This window comes from Haemaphysalis longicornis, unplaced genomic scaffold, assembly GCF_048455015.1.
Source record: "Haemaphysalis longicornis isolate Haplotype H1 unplaced genomic scaffold, Haemaphysalis longicornis Haplotype H1 scaffold_1, whole genome shotgun sequence".
Taxonomy (NCBI): domain Eukaryota; kingdom Metazoa; phylum Arthropoda; class Arachnida; order Ixodida; family Ixodidae; genus Haemaphysalis; species Haemaphysalis longicornis.
In genome coordinates this window covers 352,186,501-352,204,188 of record NW_027526203.1, presented here as the reverse complement: position 1 = coordinate 352,204,188, position 17,688 = coordinate 352,186,501, and the positions used below count along the sequence as shown (strand labels likewise).

The window sequence follows — 17,688 nt, the reverse complement described above, 5'->3', positions numbered from 1 at the left end:
CAACTACAGACGCCAAGAACGGGTGACATCGTGAGTTAAAGAAATGCTCTGCATTTAAAAAAAGAAGTACGAATGGTTCAGACGGCGACTTAGGGATTGCTGATGTGCAGTTATGGAGCGATAAGGCTCGAGTAAATTATTCCGACGGCTTAATTGTTTACACGACCGAATGTCTGCCCCGTAGTCAGCTTGACGCTTAGTAACGAAGACACGCTGGAGCCGGATGCGCTATGTGAAAGTCTACATATTGCTTCTAAGACTTTCAGGGTCATACCATAGCTGAGATACTAAACTTTTCTTTCCACGTCCTTTGCGTACGTCCATTGCCAAACATCTGACCGCATGCAGCTCCCAACTTTTCCCGGTTGACGAAGCATGTTAAGCTGCTCGCGTACGCTTTGTAATCGTTACTAGATAGCAGTTAACTGGCTTTTAAATGACATGTTCTCTACTTGTCGGTGCCGTGCCTTCCCTTGTTTTGCTGTCGCACATATTGTACCGTCACATCGGTCACACTACGGACCCGTATAACGACGTCTACACGATGCGCGGGCATTTTCGCGCTGTTACGCGTGCCACCTCCCTCGATGCACGTGCTGTGCCAATACCAGCTGCCATTATTCTAGAGGATGTTTTTGGCTGTGCACATGTGCTGACGATGACCGTGCGCTAAATGAACTCTGCGTGGTGCGTGTGCAGCGGTTCGGAAACCACGTGCTGGGACCGGCGGCGGTGCTCATCTCTCTTTTTGTGGCTGCCTCCACGTTCGGCTCCGGCAACGGCACAACGTTCACCACTGCCAGGTGGGACTGCTCTGGGTGACCGTTGCACGCCAGCTGGAATGTTCGCTGGCCGTGCCTATCGGTCTGCCAGTTTTAAAGACGATAGTCTTTCTTGGGCTACTTAAACCCAGAAATTTTGGTCTGTCTGTATGTCTGTCTATCTGTCCGTCTGTCTGTCTGTGACTCGATTCAGCCACCCGGCCAAAGCAAAACAATGCCTGCGCAATAGTCTTATATAGTCACAGCTAAATGTGCCCGTCTAATTCCGGTGTAATGTTCATACTTGTCAATATTGTTGAAGAACAACAAGACATTACGCATATATAAGACAACAAATTAGTACAGAAGTGATATTTGCAGCGTTCCTTTATAAAAAATCGTACATGTTTGATTTTGGCGAGATTAAATACTTCATCAACTGAAGAAAAAAATATCACTCCGCCGTCGCCTGCTGTCGCCCGCGCCATATAGCTTCAGGCGGCATTTGAAGAAATCAAGTGGCAACAGTTACGAGAGGTTCCACTAGATAGACTCCACGTTCTGCTTGGAACGCACGTGGACTAGGGAAACGCGGTTCTATAAACGTGGAAGTAGGGCGCCTCGATTCACGCGCGTCTTCGCCGTACGGCAGCGTTGGCGTCGAGACACCCGGTTTGGAGCAGTGGAACGCGGGAAATTTAAAATGATTTAAGCAAACCTTTGGCGTCTTTACCTTGGGAGGAGCACGAGAGAGAGAATAAACGTTTATTTAAATCAACAGGGGGGGATTGTACTGAAGCTTGAAGGAGGCGTCCTCAGTCCAGGATGCCTTGAGCGCGGGCAGCATCGACAGCCCTTTGAGCCAGCCGAAGCTGGTCGTCCAGGCTGGTGCTCGCCAAGGCGCTCTCCCAAAGCTCGACAGTGGAAAGTTGCAGGTTGGGAGGAATCAGTGGAGATTGGTCACATCCTCCGACCATATGGCGTAGCGTTCCGGGTTCTCCGCAAAATCGGCAAAGCGGGGACTTCTGTCGGTCGAAAAGGTGAAGCCGGATAGGATGGGGGAATGTATTAGTCTGGAGAGCACGTAAATGACGTTCGTGCTCTCGGGGTAGAGATTTATGTGGGGGAGCGAGTGTCTGACGCGACAGCCTGTAGTGCTGCGTGATCTCTGCGTAAGATGTCAAGGGCTGCATGCGCTCGGGTTCGGCAACGCTGCTCTCGGCGCCCGCTCGGTGGGTCACGCAAGAGGAACAACTTGAGACGTGAGGGGGAAAGCGAAGGGAGGCATTTACTTGGCAAAAGTCGATAAAGACTATCGTCTTTTGACGACATTTGCAACAAAAGGAGCAGATACGCGGCCAATTTTTTGTTTTGTTATCACTTGGGTTAAGAGCGTGAGGGGTGGGAGGGGGCACTTCGAAGGGGTGGCAGAAGGATATCGTCTTTCGACGACATTCGGAGTGACACAAGTAGATACGCGGCCATTATTTTCTTCGAATTTTCGGCAACTCCCGAACTTGTAAAATCAGCATGTGGCCCACTCTTTGCAGCAATATCGATAGTAATGTTAATATGTCCTATAATATATGCGATGCAAGCGGTAATTATTCGTCTCAGTAAAAGAAACACGATCGTTGCTTACACGTGGTTATAGTTACGTTACTGTCTCCTCCTGGCCGGACCATGGGATGACCCGCGGATCGGTCGTCGCTCACTCAAAGATGCGGAATGGTCTAGCGGTATCTACCGCAGCTCCGACGATTGCGTTCACAAGAGGCACTGGTGGTTCGTCCCAAGAGGCATCACCTGATATGCGTGCTTGTACACGCCACTGTCCTCTTGAAGAGCGACATAGAGGACGTGTTATCTAGCGCGAATAGCAGCGGATTCGTAATTGCTCCCCCTCAAGAGGAACCGTGCCGTGTGTATAACCCGCTCCCCAGGCTCCAATTCATGAAGATTGCATCAATTGTGTGACGTCTTAGGAACGGAATCCGGACAATATGGTCCCGGACAAAATGGCCATGGTCAATATGGTCCCGGTAAAAATGGTCTGGGACAATATGGTCCTAAGTGGAAACCAGGACAAAAGGTCCCAAAGCATTTTGAAGCGCGCAAGGCATTTTGGTGCAAATTATCGCGGTTAATCAGTTCGCCCACATTGGTTTGTAACTGATGGAATGTTTTCTTATATTTATTATTTATTATTGTTATTTTTTCAGACTAGGCTAGGCTAGACTCACTGAAGGCTATTGGTCTGACGTCTGAAAACAAAACAAATAACAATGAGCGGGAAATAAACAACGAAATTTGTTCTTGCGCCTATATGACAAAGTTTCCTATGTGATGAACTGCCCTATTACGAATGATCGCGTGCGACCAAATGACCTACTACAAATCGGCCCCCGACAAAAGCCATGTGACGAAGGTGCCTGCACCAGCATGAAAAGAATCAATCTGTGCATGATGATTGCCTTGTCATCTTGCTACAGCTTCGTTCATTTAACACCTTAAAACATCAAAAATAATGAAATGCTAAAGTACCTGCAAGATTCCGCTATTTCCATTACTCACATAAAAAGTAATCGCTACAGATACCGGCGACATTTTACGTGGTCGAAGGATTGACTTGGGACCATTTTGTTTGGTTTGCACTTGGGACCACACACTCTTAAAAAAAAAGGTCGGAGCATTCACTAATGGAATACTAACAAGTTACTTGTCCCAGTATACACTAGGTACTTAGTAACTGGATGTAGTAAATGTAGCACTTGTCAGAATTACTAACCGAAGCAGGCAGTAAGCACCACTACCCCAACTAGTAAAGTCCCAGCGATAGCACTCTTCTGAGCTACATGCGTTTACTAACTGGCCATGCACAACCTAGTCATAAGCACGACCTAAATCTAGTGCTACCACTTCCTACACTCAGTTAATTTACTAACCATGCAGTTGTTAGTGCCAGAGCCTACGTACAAAACCGCGGGGTAGTAAGGTTCGTAAGGAGTTAGTAAATACGGCCGTTACTACCTTTTTACGACCTTTTTTATTAAGAGTGCATTGTCCTACACCCCTTATGAACATCTGTCGGGTCGCTGAGCAGGACGGGTGAGGGGGAAAGGCAGCATGAAGGCGTGTCCCGAACGTAACTCCCCTCGGTAATTAGTTGGCGGATGTAATCTGGCTTCCCACGTTGGCGGAACAAAGAGAAGCATCGTTTTCCTCACGCATTAGCAGAAGAGTTGCCTCCCTCGAAGAGAATTGGTGCTTTTATACGATAAAACAGACTGTGCTGCTCTGCTTGTGGTCGCGGACTCGGTTCCCGGCTGCCGCGGCGGCTGTATTCCCGAGTATATGAAATGCAAAAACTCGCGTGTGCGCGAAATTTCGGTGCGCGTTAAAGAACCCCGGGAGCAGCGTATCGTTTCATAGCTCTCCCGGGACGCCTTTTTACATCCAAAACGTTGGTTTGGCGCGCTCACCCTTCTATTTTTTTATTTTTCTTTATCGTGGAACGACGCCTACCTACGTCGACTCGTTTAGTTTACCGTCGCCTGGTAGAAAGTGCGAAGCAAAACGAGAAAGGGGGAGGGTAAACGAAAACTAGAAACAACCACGTGACGCCGGGGCACAGCGAGAGAAAGGAAACGAGATGGGCAAAGCCTTCGCGCCATTAGAAGGGAGAGCGCGCAGCGCTAAGCCATGCCTTAGCAGCGCGCGCGTGTCATGGTCGGTGGAGCCCTGACGTCATACGCACGTCACCGCTGAGTTCTTCATGGCACGTGCATAGAAAGAGCACCGTGAGGCAGAAGAATACATTCGTTGCGCGTAAATGTATGAGTTAAAAAATCTAAAAATGATTTTCTTTTCGTCTTTTTATGAAAGCCGTCTCAATCTCACAGTGTCATCACGGTATTGCCGATGATGCGCTTACATGATAGGCTTGATTAAATGACGCCACTGTCAGGATTGAAAAAAAAAAAAAAAAAGAATGGCCGCGTATCTTCTCACTTCACTGCAAATATCGTCAAGGGACGGCAGCGTTCTTCCGCCCCTGCCCCTGTCTTCTCTCCCCCACCCACCTCTGGCGCTCTTCGCCTCCTGTCTCGCCCCTCCCACGATAAACACGGCGGAGGTTGGCTGGAGTCGGTCCTAATTTAGCGGGTTCCACTGCTCGCGCTCTATCTTCAGGAACCTATCGTTACTGTTGGACATCAGGGAAGGCCTCCACAATGCCTAGGGTCGGGCGCGTGGTTTTTGTATTTTTGGGTCAAAACAGTGTTTTCAACGTGTAATTTCTCATTTTCTATCGCAAAAATCATGCAGCAATAAAAGAGCACTGAAAATACCACTTGTGTATTGAGGTTTTGCCTCAAATGTGTCTAATGCTTTCTTTTTGTTCGACGATGTTGGCAAGCGTGAAGTGGGTGAAAGCGTGAAACTTGTAGTTGAAGAATTCATTTATCTTTTGTTCGGGTGATTGAATCGAGGGACACCTAGACAGACAGACAGACAATCAGACGGACGGACGGACGGATGGACCAAAATTTTCGGGTTGAAGTGGCACAATAAAGACTCTTTAAAGACAAAAACTCTGGAACACGAGAAGTGACATTAGGATACAATTCGCATGCAAGCTAAATCTCTGCGATCTGTTGAGACTGCGCGACTTTAATTCTTCAGCGCCAGCCGGATTATATCGTGCAGCTGTTCACATGCCCTACAACGTCATACGAATTCCTGTCATTTGTCCAGACCTGCACAATTCTGCTATCTGTACCATGTTTCGGTCTAAACGGTTACTTCTAAGAGTCATTATAAGGACTCTTGTCCTTTTGAAACCCCGTAGGCAAAGCTAAGCTAATAAGTTTTGAGGGAGGGGGAAGAGGGGGAGAAAAGGGCCCGAAACTGCCTGGCGTGGGGTGCCGACACCTTATCAGGCCCCCCGCAGGCAAAATGCTTTTTTATAAAAGGCAGTCGGCTTGGCCGGAATGTGTACGGGACCACCCACAGAGTACTACTATGTGGAAAGAGGGCAGCGAGTGGGGAAGGGGGGAGCACACACTAGAGGCCTTTGTAGATAACCCCGAGGTGAAATAGAATGAGGAAAAATGTTGCCGCAGCGCTCTCTCGTGTCGCCTCTTCGTGCCGTAACGCCCGTCCTAACTACGCCCATACAAAACATTCCGCGTTAAGGAAACTTCGTTGCATGTTAGCCATTAGGACTTGAAGGAAGCGCGAATTCGGTTGTGTAAGCGTAGCCAGTAATTTGACCAATTGAGGTTTACCTCACTCGGATCCCGGAAATATCGCACACTTGGCTTCTCATTCTTGTGGGCGTATAATTAAGCGACGGGCAAAGCCGATCATATCGGTAATAATAGTGGTGTGGTTTATGCTCGAAGCGCTGAACTCTCGGTCAATGCACGGGCTTGGTGCCTGACGGGCGCCACTTGGCCGCACTGCTGCCAGATTACGGCAGCACACCTTGCGGCGCGGTACGCGCATATTGGCTCGTGCGCATTTACTTCCAAGTTTGTGGCGTTTCGAACACTGGCTTGGTTGCCCTTGTGTCAGCCGACGGGTCAATTTTAGATATTCAAACCTATAGCTGGGTTGGGCCGCGTGGTAGCGGACGCATCCGGGATTAATTTAGCTTCACCTTGGGTTCCTCAGCGTGAAATCAAAATCACGTTCACGTGGACGTTTTTGTACTGCCCATGAATCCAGTTTAGCGCTGCGTGGTCAGGAGTTCCCGTTGTGCGGAGCATCGACGCATTCAACGCGGTGCACGGAGGGAAGAGCCTTTCTTTCCTCCATACATGGTCGGCTGGCCTTGTCCGAAAATTCGCATTTACCTTGTAGGGCGCAGCTTGGTACTTTCAATGATGCATCCGTTTAAAGGACATGAAGGTGCACTGATGGCGAAATTTTGTGATCCAATCTCATGCGAATATTCGAAACAAAAATGTTCTAGTTTCTACAGTCGCATCGAATCACAATTTATTTTTCGCGTATTATTGTAATTTCGAAACCGCAATAGATGCGCCACAATGAGTGCGAAACGGGAGAACACGTATCTGCGTTGCCCCGTTCGCCAATGTGCGACGCTTTGAGTGCGCCATTCATTCCAGGACGCTGACTTTTTGGAAGCTAGAGCGCGTGTCGCAGTCAATACAAGACATAATATTAGTAACACGATTGAACATTCGACCAAAATGAAATAATCGAAAAGATTAGGGTCTAATTCCCGAAATTGGTGCAAATCAAATAACAAGCGCTATTTCATTTCGTGTATTCGGGCACTACTAAATGTAGGCTGTTATTTACCACAGGAAAGAGCGAGAAAGAAATAGATGGCCCTTTTGGTAACTGCTGGCTTCTAAATACAATACTGTGTGTCGTGGATAACCTAACAAAAAAGTTCCTGGGACCTGCAAAGGCGGCCTCCTTTTCAATAGCCAACCGTTGTTCGCAGGATCGGTTTCGTGGCAGCTCGGGAAGGCCACCTGTCCGAAGTTCTGTCGTACGCGCACGCACGGAGGCTCACCCCGGTCCCTGCTCTTGCGCTAAACGTGAGTAAGGCACCCCGTGCTCCCCAAATAGCGCACCACGACTGAAGCTCGGCGAGTGACACAAATTGCAACATCGCAGTGTGCCTTGTCCATCTGCATGGTGTCGCTGGCGGACATCGGCAGCCTGATCGACTTCTTCAGCTTTGCCGCCTGGATGTTCTACGGGGCCACCATGTTGGCTCTCATAATCCTGCGCTGGACCAAGAAGGATGCTCCTAGACCCTATAAGGTAAGCGCACTTGATGAATTTTGGTTCCCTTAATGTCCTTGGCTACTATATAACTGTCTCGTCGTTTGACGAGCGACGAAGAATGCGAGAACACCGTTCGGTTACTGGGAATTATCTGTTTATTAAGCTTCGGCGCTAGCCAATCCGAAAAGCTTCACATGGCGACAGACGGGGGGGGTATTTATTAAGAAAGCAGAGAAGAGAAAAAACTTGGGATATTGTTGAACTCAGTCGGGGAGTTCAGCCTCATACAACCCAGTCCAGGGAAGGAAAGGGGGGGGGGTTCAAAGGATAGGAAGAGGGAAAGAGAAAAAAAGGAAGAAAGTGAGGCACAGTCTATGTCGCGTTCGTCTCGTCCGATGCTTGACGGCTACAAACGCTGCATCAGTCCTGTCACAATCAGAAAGTTGAGGAGGTGCTGGAAGACCTCTCGTCGTAAGGCGTCCGATCCCGTGGGGAACAGGAAGTCTTCCAGCTTGTGGCTTGGCGCACCGAGTTGCTGGAGTGCGGCCCTGGTGGTGCAGGAGGGCTCCCACGTTGCAGCAATTAAGCCGCAGGCGAAGCAGGAGCGACCGGGTGTCTCTGCTGATGAGTCCGGGCAGGACCCGTGGGGCCTGACAATTGACCACTCGAACATCTGGATACAGGACCTCCACCACTCGGGCCAGGATAGTCCTTGCAGTGTCGAATGACACCACATCCCGAAAGGCTGGTACCCCTGCCTGGCGAGCAGCGCACTTGGCCAGGGCGTCCGCAACCTCGTTGCCCGTGATGCCCACGTGCGATGGTAGCCAGTGAAGTCGCAGTGGACACCCCTGGGCCTCCACTGCATGAAGCTTGGCCGCCAGCGACCGCTCTACGTAGCCGCTAGAGCCGGCTGGCTGGTCGGCGGCTCTTTGACGGAGGAGGGCAGACCGGGAGTCAGCCAGGATGATGGCCTCCTGGACCTGGGTCCCCTGCTCTAGAAGAAGATTCGCGGCCAAGTGGAGTCCAGCCAGCTCTGCGTAGGTGGATGAGGCCGGGAAGAGGAGGCTGCACACCTGGCTGGTGCCAAGTTCCAGGGCCGTGCAGGCGGCTACGGCTCTGCCTGTCAACTGTTGCACAGAGCCATCCGTGTACACCTGCAGAAGTCCGGCAGCGTCATCCTGCGGCCACCTCTTGGTAGATGGCCTGGGGTGGAGTGGACCTCTTGCCACGGACCCCCGGCAATGTGGTGGCGATGCGTGGAGCCTGCCCCGTGCCTGGTGGTGGTGGCCGATGCGGCAGCGCGATATGTCTCTCGTAGGTACTGAGCAGCATGCATGTCCATGCGAGAGTTGGGCCGGCTGCGGTATACATAGCGCTGGAGGAGTGCCGCGCCGTCCAGTGTGCCCTGCAGGCGGGGGATGTGGTGGAGCCCCACCTGCAGGGCCCGCATCTGGATAGGCCAGGAGCCTGCCTCCGTGTACGTCGCAGCCACCGGGGAAGTGCTCGGAAGGCCCAGACAAAGGCGGATAGCCCGGCGCTGATCCACCTCCTGGCGACAAACGAGTGCACCCGAGACCGCACCTGCGCGTGGGGTGATGCGAGGACTATTTTCCTCCTTTGCGTGCGTGATTCTGATGAGAGCTTCGCTTTCTGCATTGAACGCTGCATACGATTTATCCCGCCAACTGGGGAAGCAAAACGAACAAGGCGGCGATGTGCGCTGTCGGCGAATTGAGAACTCGATCATTCGCATTCCGAATTGTTCATTTAGTATTGAACGCTACCGTGTAAATATCTAATAAACAGCTAGATCACTTTTCGCTCGAGTTTCCGCATACAACCGAAACGAACATCAGCTACACAAACTTAAGGAGTCTTATCTACCAGTCGTAGTTTTAAGCCAAATAACGTGAAGCCCTTGCCCGTAAGCCGTTCCTTGAAACAAACAACAGGTTGTTTCTCTGCTAGGATAAAACTGTAGCCCTTCCAAGTTTCAATAATGTAATGAATTGAAATGTATACTAAATCACAAGCCTCTTGAAAAGGTCTGATGGTGAGGAGCTGGACGTGGCATTGGTGTCAAATAATGATAAAACCGCGACCGAATTATGACCCGTATAGTTTGCGGCGGAAGGCGAAAAATCATGAATGGGTAGTCCTTGCAAAAAATATTTGTATGTATGATGCAGAAATCATTTTAGAGAGTTTTGAATATTATTCGACAGCCGTGATTATTATTCCAGGCAAGGTACAATAGGTGCGTTCGGTAATGAGTGCTAATAACGTGGTATGTGCATTGTGCTACCGGAAGCGATCAGCAACGCACACATTTTTGACCCCGCAGTGGCGCTCAATTACGCAGCTGTTATAGCTGTTATCGCGGCTTTCGGAAAGCAGGGAAAAAAATAGTTCCGGTCACTGATTAAAAAATGGCGATTAAGTCGTTTTTATAAAACGAGCGAACAAACACAGTGACGTACTGTCATTGAGTTTGTTATATAAAATACTACTGATCAGTCGCTAGAAGAAAAAACAAGGGCAATAAGATTATCTGAAAGCTAGGTATTTTCTGGCCATTATTACGCAAATAGACGTTTTTGGCAAGGTCTCATAACCTTCCACTAGAAAAACGTGAAGCACAATTACGAGCAAGAACATTTGTAATACATAAATAGGTACGATTTGCGTGCTTGCAACTTCAACGACAACAACGCACGCATGTTGCGGCCTAGAACGCGCGCCTGAATTCGTTTTTTTACCGACGCGCCCTGTGCCGAAATCCCCGGTGTCCCGAAACGACCGTGACCCGAAAGTTCCGTGCACCTAAAGGTCCGTGCACCGAAAAGATGTACCGAAACGCCCTGTACCGAAAAAACCGGCCGGCGCCGCTGACATGTCTCGTCGTTTGACTACCGACGAAGAGAAGAATGCGAGCACACCGATCGGTTTGCTTCCCGAATGAGCGGCGCGGGCGCCGAACACGATAAGCCATACATCCGGCGGCTCCGGTAACCCGAACCGCCCGAGCGCAGCTTGGGAAAGTCACCTTCACCTTGCGAGTGCGCGTTCACTACAATAATATTTGGCAATTGGTGTACGCTTACTGTTAAGCCACCATCCTAGGCCTGAACGAAGTCTGGGGCAGCGCTGTTAAAATATCAGAGAACTCAATGGCTTTTTTTTTTATTCGCTATAAGTTAGAAAAAAATTACACCCACCTCCCCGAAGGGAACCATGAGTGGGATGCGGAGCGTCATGGGGGTTCCGTTTGCGTTTCCGTGATGTTGGTTAGCCAAATTTGGTGGAAATGTAGTGAGCCCCGTAATGCTCATATATCCTACTCATGGTTCCCTTCGGGGAGATGGGTGTAATTTTCCTTATTGCATGCGTATATAAGCGAGTGAGACGAGATTGAAGTGGTATCTAAAGGTCTGTTAGTGTTTGCGCTGATGCTCTCACTTAATTGCGTCAGCACACTCACTGACGGGGCTGTTGCTTCCATCCTACTTCATCTGAAGAATCACGGAGTCAAGCGCAAGCACAACCGGAGTCAAGCGAAGCATGCGGCCAATCCCTAGGCCAATCCCTAGGGGCATCCTGCCAAAATCATCATCAGAAGTGCTGCGGACGGGGCGACAGCAACGTACACGCCCTCCTCTTCGCAGCTTTGTCTTCTTCTCCTTCTTCGTCTTCAGCGGTTCCCCTATGGGAAGATGACGATGGTGGCGCATGCGCAGGTGGTGTGCGGACGCCGGACCACCGCCGAGGCCGCGGGGCATACCCCCGAGCATAAGATTGTCTTCTTCTCCATCTTCGTCTTCAGCGGTTCCCCTATGGGAAGATGACGACGGTGGCGCATGCGCAGGTGGTGTGCGGACGCCGGACCACCGCCGACGCCGCGGGACATACCCCCGAGCATAAGACGCTCCGCATCTAAAACACTTTGCGCTAAAGACAGAACGTACACTCAAGGGACCCAGACACAGCGCTGTCTTTAGCGTTCCGTCTTTAGCACTGTTCCCTAAAGTTGTAAAATGCACCAATCAGCCCACTTGCTCCCTGTCTCGAGGCCTAATTGGTGGGGTTTAGCAGCGCCGCGCAGAACCCCTAACCTGCGGACTGTCCGGTTGTCGCAGGTTCCCATCGTGATCCCGTGGATAGTGTTCCTGCTGTCCATCTACCTGGTGGCGGCGCCCATTATACAGAACCCTCAGGTGGAGTACGTCTACGCCTGCCTGTTCATCGTGTCGGGGCTGTTCTTCTACGTGCCCTTCGTCCACTACAGGCTCCGGCTGGGCCTCATGCGTACGTATGCACATACATACGGCGGCTGCCAAGTCTTGATCCGATGTGGACGCTAGCTTCCTCGAAATTCTGACGAAACATTGTGGATAGGTGTGTTGCATTTTTAGTTCGGGTAGCAATACCAGCTTTGGAAGAGTAAATCGCGGTTACTAACCAAGTCAGAAGTGAAGATAAACCCGTAAACGGGGCTGTAGTCAATTTTTTTGGTCAAGTTATGGCATACCGATCGGCAATGGATTACAGGCAAGTTGCCACCAGCTCTAGAAGTACAATTAATATCCCGAAGCAGGACATTAAACTGAGAGAAATCCTTGTCAGTTAGACTAACGGGACTGGATCCTCAAGGCAGTTTTGATTTATCTTACCGCTACGCCATGTCCTTCACGCATCCATCACCGTGTTTATGGCTTCCTGCACCCTTTTCCTCCTACATTGCACCTTTTTTTTCGACTTCTTCCGCCTGCTGGGAGCTCTTAAGGGCTTGCTGGCTTGCTGGCTTGCCGCCGCAAACACTCAGGCCCTGGAAAGTCGGTCCGCTGATGCAATGCGTAGTACACCCGAGCCTGTGAGTCCTTTTATGTATAAAAATTAGTGCCCTTCCACTCTGTGAAGAAGGATGACCTGCAAAGCTGGATGCAGTCCACGGAGTGCACAAAACAAAACACGTTTATCGTAATTTGCGATGGAGCATATTTCCTAGCCAATTAGCTGAATTAATCTCTGGCGGATCCAATTTTTGTTCTTGCCGATAAACATGGAACTGCCTGTGTCCCTCCCGCGTCGCAAGCATCTCACTGTTTGTGTAAGGCCGGGTTCGGACTGTTGCCGCAACTGTCATAATAACTTTAAAGAATGACGTCATTTCAGGTCTCAACCAGCCGAACGGCGTGATATGGCATTTTTTTTACGTCCATAGATCGAACTGAGTGAGCGAACGCAGCAGCGACGAAAGAAAGAAAACGGAGAGGAGCGTCTAGCGAAGGGTGAAGTGGAGTACCGGCTAATCCCTCACGCTGCCTTTCCAACACACGTTTCATGTGTCGCCACCAAGGAACGCCCTCCCCCAGACACTTTCCCCAGACGCTGTTTCATACTTTGCTAATCCAAACCACGTGACGTTTGCGCGGGTGGTTCAAACACGATTTGCAACATGCTTACCGGCAACGGAAGCGCACTGCGAGGTAGCAGCTGAGTAGTGCACGCCGCAGTACGTTCGCTGATCACGCGAACACTTCCTGAGACTCAGCAGAAATTTATTTTATTTTTATTTACAAAATACTGCAGGCCTTTTTGAGGCCCAAGCAGGAGTGGGGTACAGATACAATATTCTGATACACATTAAAATTGCATGCAAAAAAGTGAAGAATAACAATAAAAGCAGCGCAAGGGAAAAAAGCAAGGGTATAGTAAAGCCGAGGTTTGGCATACAAGGCATGCATGAAAAACATGAAGAACTGGAACAAAAAAAATGCGCCGTGACCGAGAAGACTGCAGCTCGCGCTACGCACAAATTTCATATTAGGGACTGTGGTAATCGTCAGTGCATTTTTACTGCAAAGCAGATTATGTCTAACCCCCCCCCCCCCCCAGTTTTCATTCCGGTGTCATCGATTTACTCGACGCCGCTCCGGGGCTCCTCCTCACCACCGATGACACGTCTTTCAGAACTATTTTCTCCCTCGCCTCCACCCATGCCCCTTTGGCAAGTTGCGCAGTCGGCAGCTAACGGCGGTAGTGCGGTTATCAGATGATCCGAGACCCCTGGAATGGGGATGGACGCAGAAGGCAGGAAGATAGCGAGGAGGCTGACCGCGAGCGGTAAAGAGTCGTCTCGCACGCGAGCCGATGGTTGGTGCCTCGACCGTCAACGGGGCCTAGACGTGCACTTTTCACTTGACGTCATTGCAAATTATATTTATTTCATGTGGCACATTTCACTCTGCTGGTGGTTTGCGTATGCGTTCATGGACTCCAGGGAGTTAGTGTATATACACCGGGAGAGCTGTAATGGAGGTTTCCGGCTGGATCCTGGAGGCGGCCCACGGTATTCCAGTACAGCTAACAGGCAGTGCCAGTGTGGTTGTCGATGGCTCATCAGTGTATGGCTGCCTGACAGAAGGAGTCCTTTGGGCTTTCTGCAGCTTTGTATGTATCGAGGCGCGCGGCTCATACGTCGAGGTCCGATGCTGCATCAGTGCAGTCATTGTGTTCACGTCCCAATGCGGCACCAGCGTTGCAGTGGTGTCGAGTCTTCGTGGATCGCTTTTCTCTGCCTTTGTAGGCCAGAGCAGGATGTATTGCCAGGGGTGTAGCGTACTGGAAGAAGGTTTTAGTGTGGGCTGTAAGGGTTCTCCGTCGCATTAAATAGTCTTCGGCCTTGCTTCGTTAGTGCGCGTCTGTCTTGTTAGTTTTGTTTTCGCTTTTGAATAATCGCTGCTATAGTGCATACAACTATAGCAGTGATTCGGCGCTTCCTACTGTAAGTTCTTATACATTTGTGGCAACAGCAGACGACCTGCCTACACCTTTACTCAGTGTAGATTCTTCAAAAGCAAAAGGCCTTTTGTATTCCCGTAAACAAGTTTAAGTAGGCCGGTAATTGTGCTCTCTGTTCTCGCAAGCCTGGCCATTTCTATGAATGTCTTTTTTTATTTTCATGTTTGCTTCTTATACTTCGGTTGTGACTGTAAATATGATCAGTGCCTGTTTATAACTTCGTAGTTTTAACAAATCTGCGCTCGATTTTTTTTATTCCTTTTATCTTTCTCCACAAGCTTCCACAGCTGCAGTGGCCTTGTTTTTTTTTTCCTCATCGGCGCTGAGGCAAACGCAAAGATGTCCCCCGCCCTACAACCCGCGGGCACACGGAATATTCCTCATGAGCCCTGCAGCATAGACCACATTTTCTGAGTCGAAAAGGAAGGGAGCACTTCGTTGCCGCACTTTAGTCAGCGCAGAAATGCAGGGCGGACCGCCCACTCCGACTCAGAAAGCGGTATTCTCTTACCCAAGCCAGTCCGCTCACGACCATCATTATTAATCGGCAAAGGGAATAAGCAGCTGCAGTTATCAATTTCGATAGTAGAGAAGGCGAACCAAAACGCTGAGGGAAAGCAGAATAATGAAATGTCGATATTTCATTGTTTATTTGGCCAACAAATTTCGACGAAAAAGAATACAAAAGTGCATTAGCCTGACCATAAACTCCGACTCTGGGAATAAAATTATTCCAAGCTATGACCATAACTGTTCGTTTAGAACTGCCCTGTCGGACCCCTAAAGGAGTTTTCTGTACAATTGGTAGGTGCGTGTGAGAACATTAAGAGAGGCCTCGCGGAACTCGCATGGGTAGGGCAGGCGGAGTGCTCAGATGTACTCCGCTACTGGGGGCCACCCGCTGTTGAACCTGACCGCTGTTGAACCTTATTGCTGTCACAGAAGGGGCATACATCACCAGAATGTAGTCGAACGCGCACTTTTGGTGCCTCTTCCAGGTTTCAGAGTGACTCATCTGGCGCGCGTGTTTCCCCCTTTTCTTTTGCAGGAAAATTCACGATACTTGTACAGCTGATGCTCAACGTAGTGCCCACGACGTACAGAGACACCACGCAAGACTAGAGCACGGAGCAGCAAGATCCGCCGGAAGCATGCCAGTGCTGTTCGGCGCAGCTTAGCTTAGCTTCGCAGTGCGCGGTGGTCGGCAGGAGAAAGCGCTGCGTTGGCTTCCGGCGGAGATCGTCCACGCGAATGGGACACTTTGAGGGCCAGCGACGACTCGTCCAGCGCGCCCACACCGACGCCACTACACGGTTCCGCATGCAGACGTCGCCGGTTCTCAAACGCTCTTGCGTGGTTCATCTCTAAGAGATAAAAGAATGCAGCTTCTTGGACGGATTTCCGCCTAAACACACATATTTTTACACTGTTTTTCTATTTAGTGTTCCGATGATGCATTTTTTTTTAGTTCACCTCGCCACTCGACGGACTAACCGATACGGGCAAACGACCGGTGCTTAAGAAACGACAGAATTAGAGAAGGGAAACCTCTGAAAGGCTGGTCTTTTCCATGTTTGCTACCGCTTGTCTTCTTGTTCAAAGAGTATGAGCACATAGCCAGCTGGTCTGAATTAAAATATTTTTCACGTACTTCGTGGATTTCTTGTTTTTCAGACTGTGGAAGCGATGATCAGCCTTGCATGCCGCGTCCTGTCCTCGGCGAAGCTTGAAACCTGAAAACCGCTTCAAATTGTCGTAGCGGGTTTAGCGGAGTTGAAACTCCGGAGGAGCACTTCCGGAATCACTCCACATCTTGAGCCCCAAGAACAGGGCGTGAGTGGAGAAAAGGGGCGAGTATTTCAATCCGCAATTCAGGGGGGTTGATATGACTGGTTGACCTGTATGATGACGATGAGGCTTGAACTTAGCATCTACAAAGGGATGACTTATTTCACCTGATTGAAACAAGAGATCCTCGTTCATTGACGTTATATATAAGCATTGAAGTTTCCGTGTTATGACAAAATACTGATTGGGTCAGTTTAAGCATAACGGTATCTGTAATATTTTTGGCCAACCTCGACAGCTGTACATGCTGCAAAATGAAACAGGACGAAGCACTCGAGTTAGCATTAACTGCGGTAGCGATGACGTCATAAAATATTATGTCATGCTATGAAGCGACACCCATGATAAGAAGGGCCGCCAAAAATTTGGCCGCTCCAGGCTGAACCTAAGAGGCAGAAACCAGGACATAAACAGGCATTATTCGCAAAAACGAATCACATGAACTTGAGGATGGCGACAGAAAGAAATGGACACCGAACAGAGAACTGACTAATAGCTGGAATTTATTTCTCGCACTTGTGTCATACACCCGACGTGGTCGGAGCTATTCAAATAAAATGGGTAAGTACAGCCGCTGTTGGGCACAACCAACAAAGCAACAAAAACGACGGCAACTGAGCGTACCATCCAGCCCCTACTCCAATCAGGAGTGCAAATGCATTAGCAGGTCCAAATCGAGTTCAAAGCAAATCATGATCAAGGCGCAGACCATCAACATTTATGCGCCATTCAGCCGAAGTCGGCGCTATTTCCTCCTAATCTACGGCTCAGATACTCATGCACTTAGTTTGCACACCGCTTACGTATGCTACTGTCTTGGATGAAACGAGAAAAAAAGGCTAAGTAAGATTCTACAAGTATTTCGCCGCCTTTTTGGTGTCGTTTTGCAATGTCGGCATTTTGCTTTGCCTTGTAATGCCAAGCTAGCTACGAAAACAGACTTGAATTTTGGCCGACAAAGATCAGTCGAAGTACGGTTGAAGTACGGCTTGAAGGCGCGTTGCGTCTATGAAATGACGGAAGCCGGCTTAGACGGCGGCAAGTTTAGTTTGGTTTGTGTTGAGAAGATACATCTATGAATCCAGGGGTAAGGGTGCGCAGAAAGCGTTGCTCTCTAGTGCCATACCAAAACGTTCTGTAGAGGTCACATGTCAGCTATCGTCTAGCTGCCCGACTCTACCAGCTCACATACTTCTTACAATGTGAGGATGAAGCGAGCCAGACCAAACTCTCTACCAAAGAAACTCTCCCTACCGCTTCTCGGTGACCCCAGCAGCTTGTACGTGGACGAGTGGAAACAAAAAATTCTCTTGGGTAAGTACGGTGCTGTTATGTATCGAAGGGCGCTTAATCACTTCTGTTAAAAACGTTCTCCGGCACAGCGTTGTTGCATGCATGCAGCTGTTCATAGGACCACTGAGGACACCTTCTCCTTTACGTGGGGACTTCGGCTCGTGACGGCCAAGTGTTCGGACGTGTCTCCCGCGGCTCCGCTCTCTGTACTGCT

At 49.7% G+C, this 17,688-nt stretch overlaps 1 protein-coding gene across 1 annotated transcript in view; it reads left to right on the top strand.

Annotated features, from left to right (window-relative positions):
- Positions 1–15,983, top strand: part of Sbm (L-type amino acid transporter sobremesa) — a 129,355-nt gene extending 113,372 nt beyond the window's left edge. The window contains exons 9-13 of the mRNA XM_077685951.1: positions 700–803; positions 7,240–7,336; positions 7,416–7,565; positions 11,669–11,837; positions 15,382–15,983. Coding sequence (XP_077542077.1) covers positions 700–803; positions 7,240–7,336; positions 7,416–7,565; positions 11,669–11,837; positions 15,382–15,455 — 594 coding nt within the window. The 3' untranslated portion in view covers positions 15,456–15,983. The remainder of the gene's footprint in view (positions 1–699; positions 804–7,239; positions 7,337–7,415; positions 7,566–11,668; positions 11,838–15,381) is intronic.
- The last annotated feature ends 1,705 nt before the right edge of the window (positions 15,984–17,688 follow it).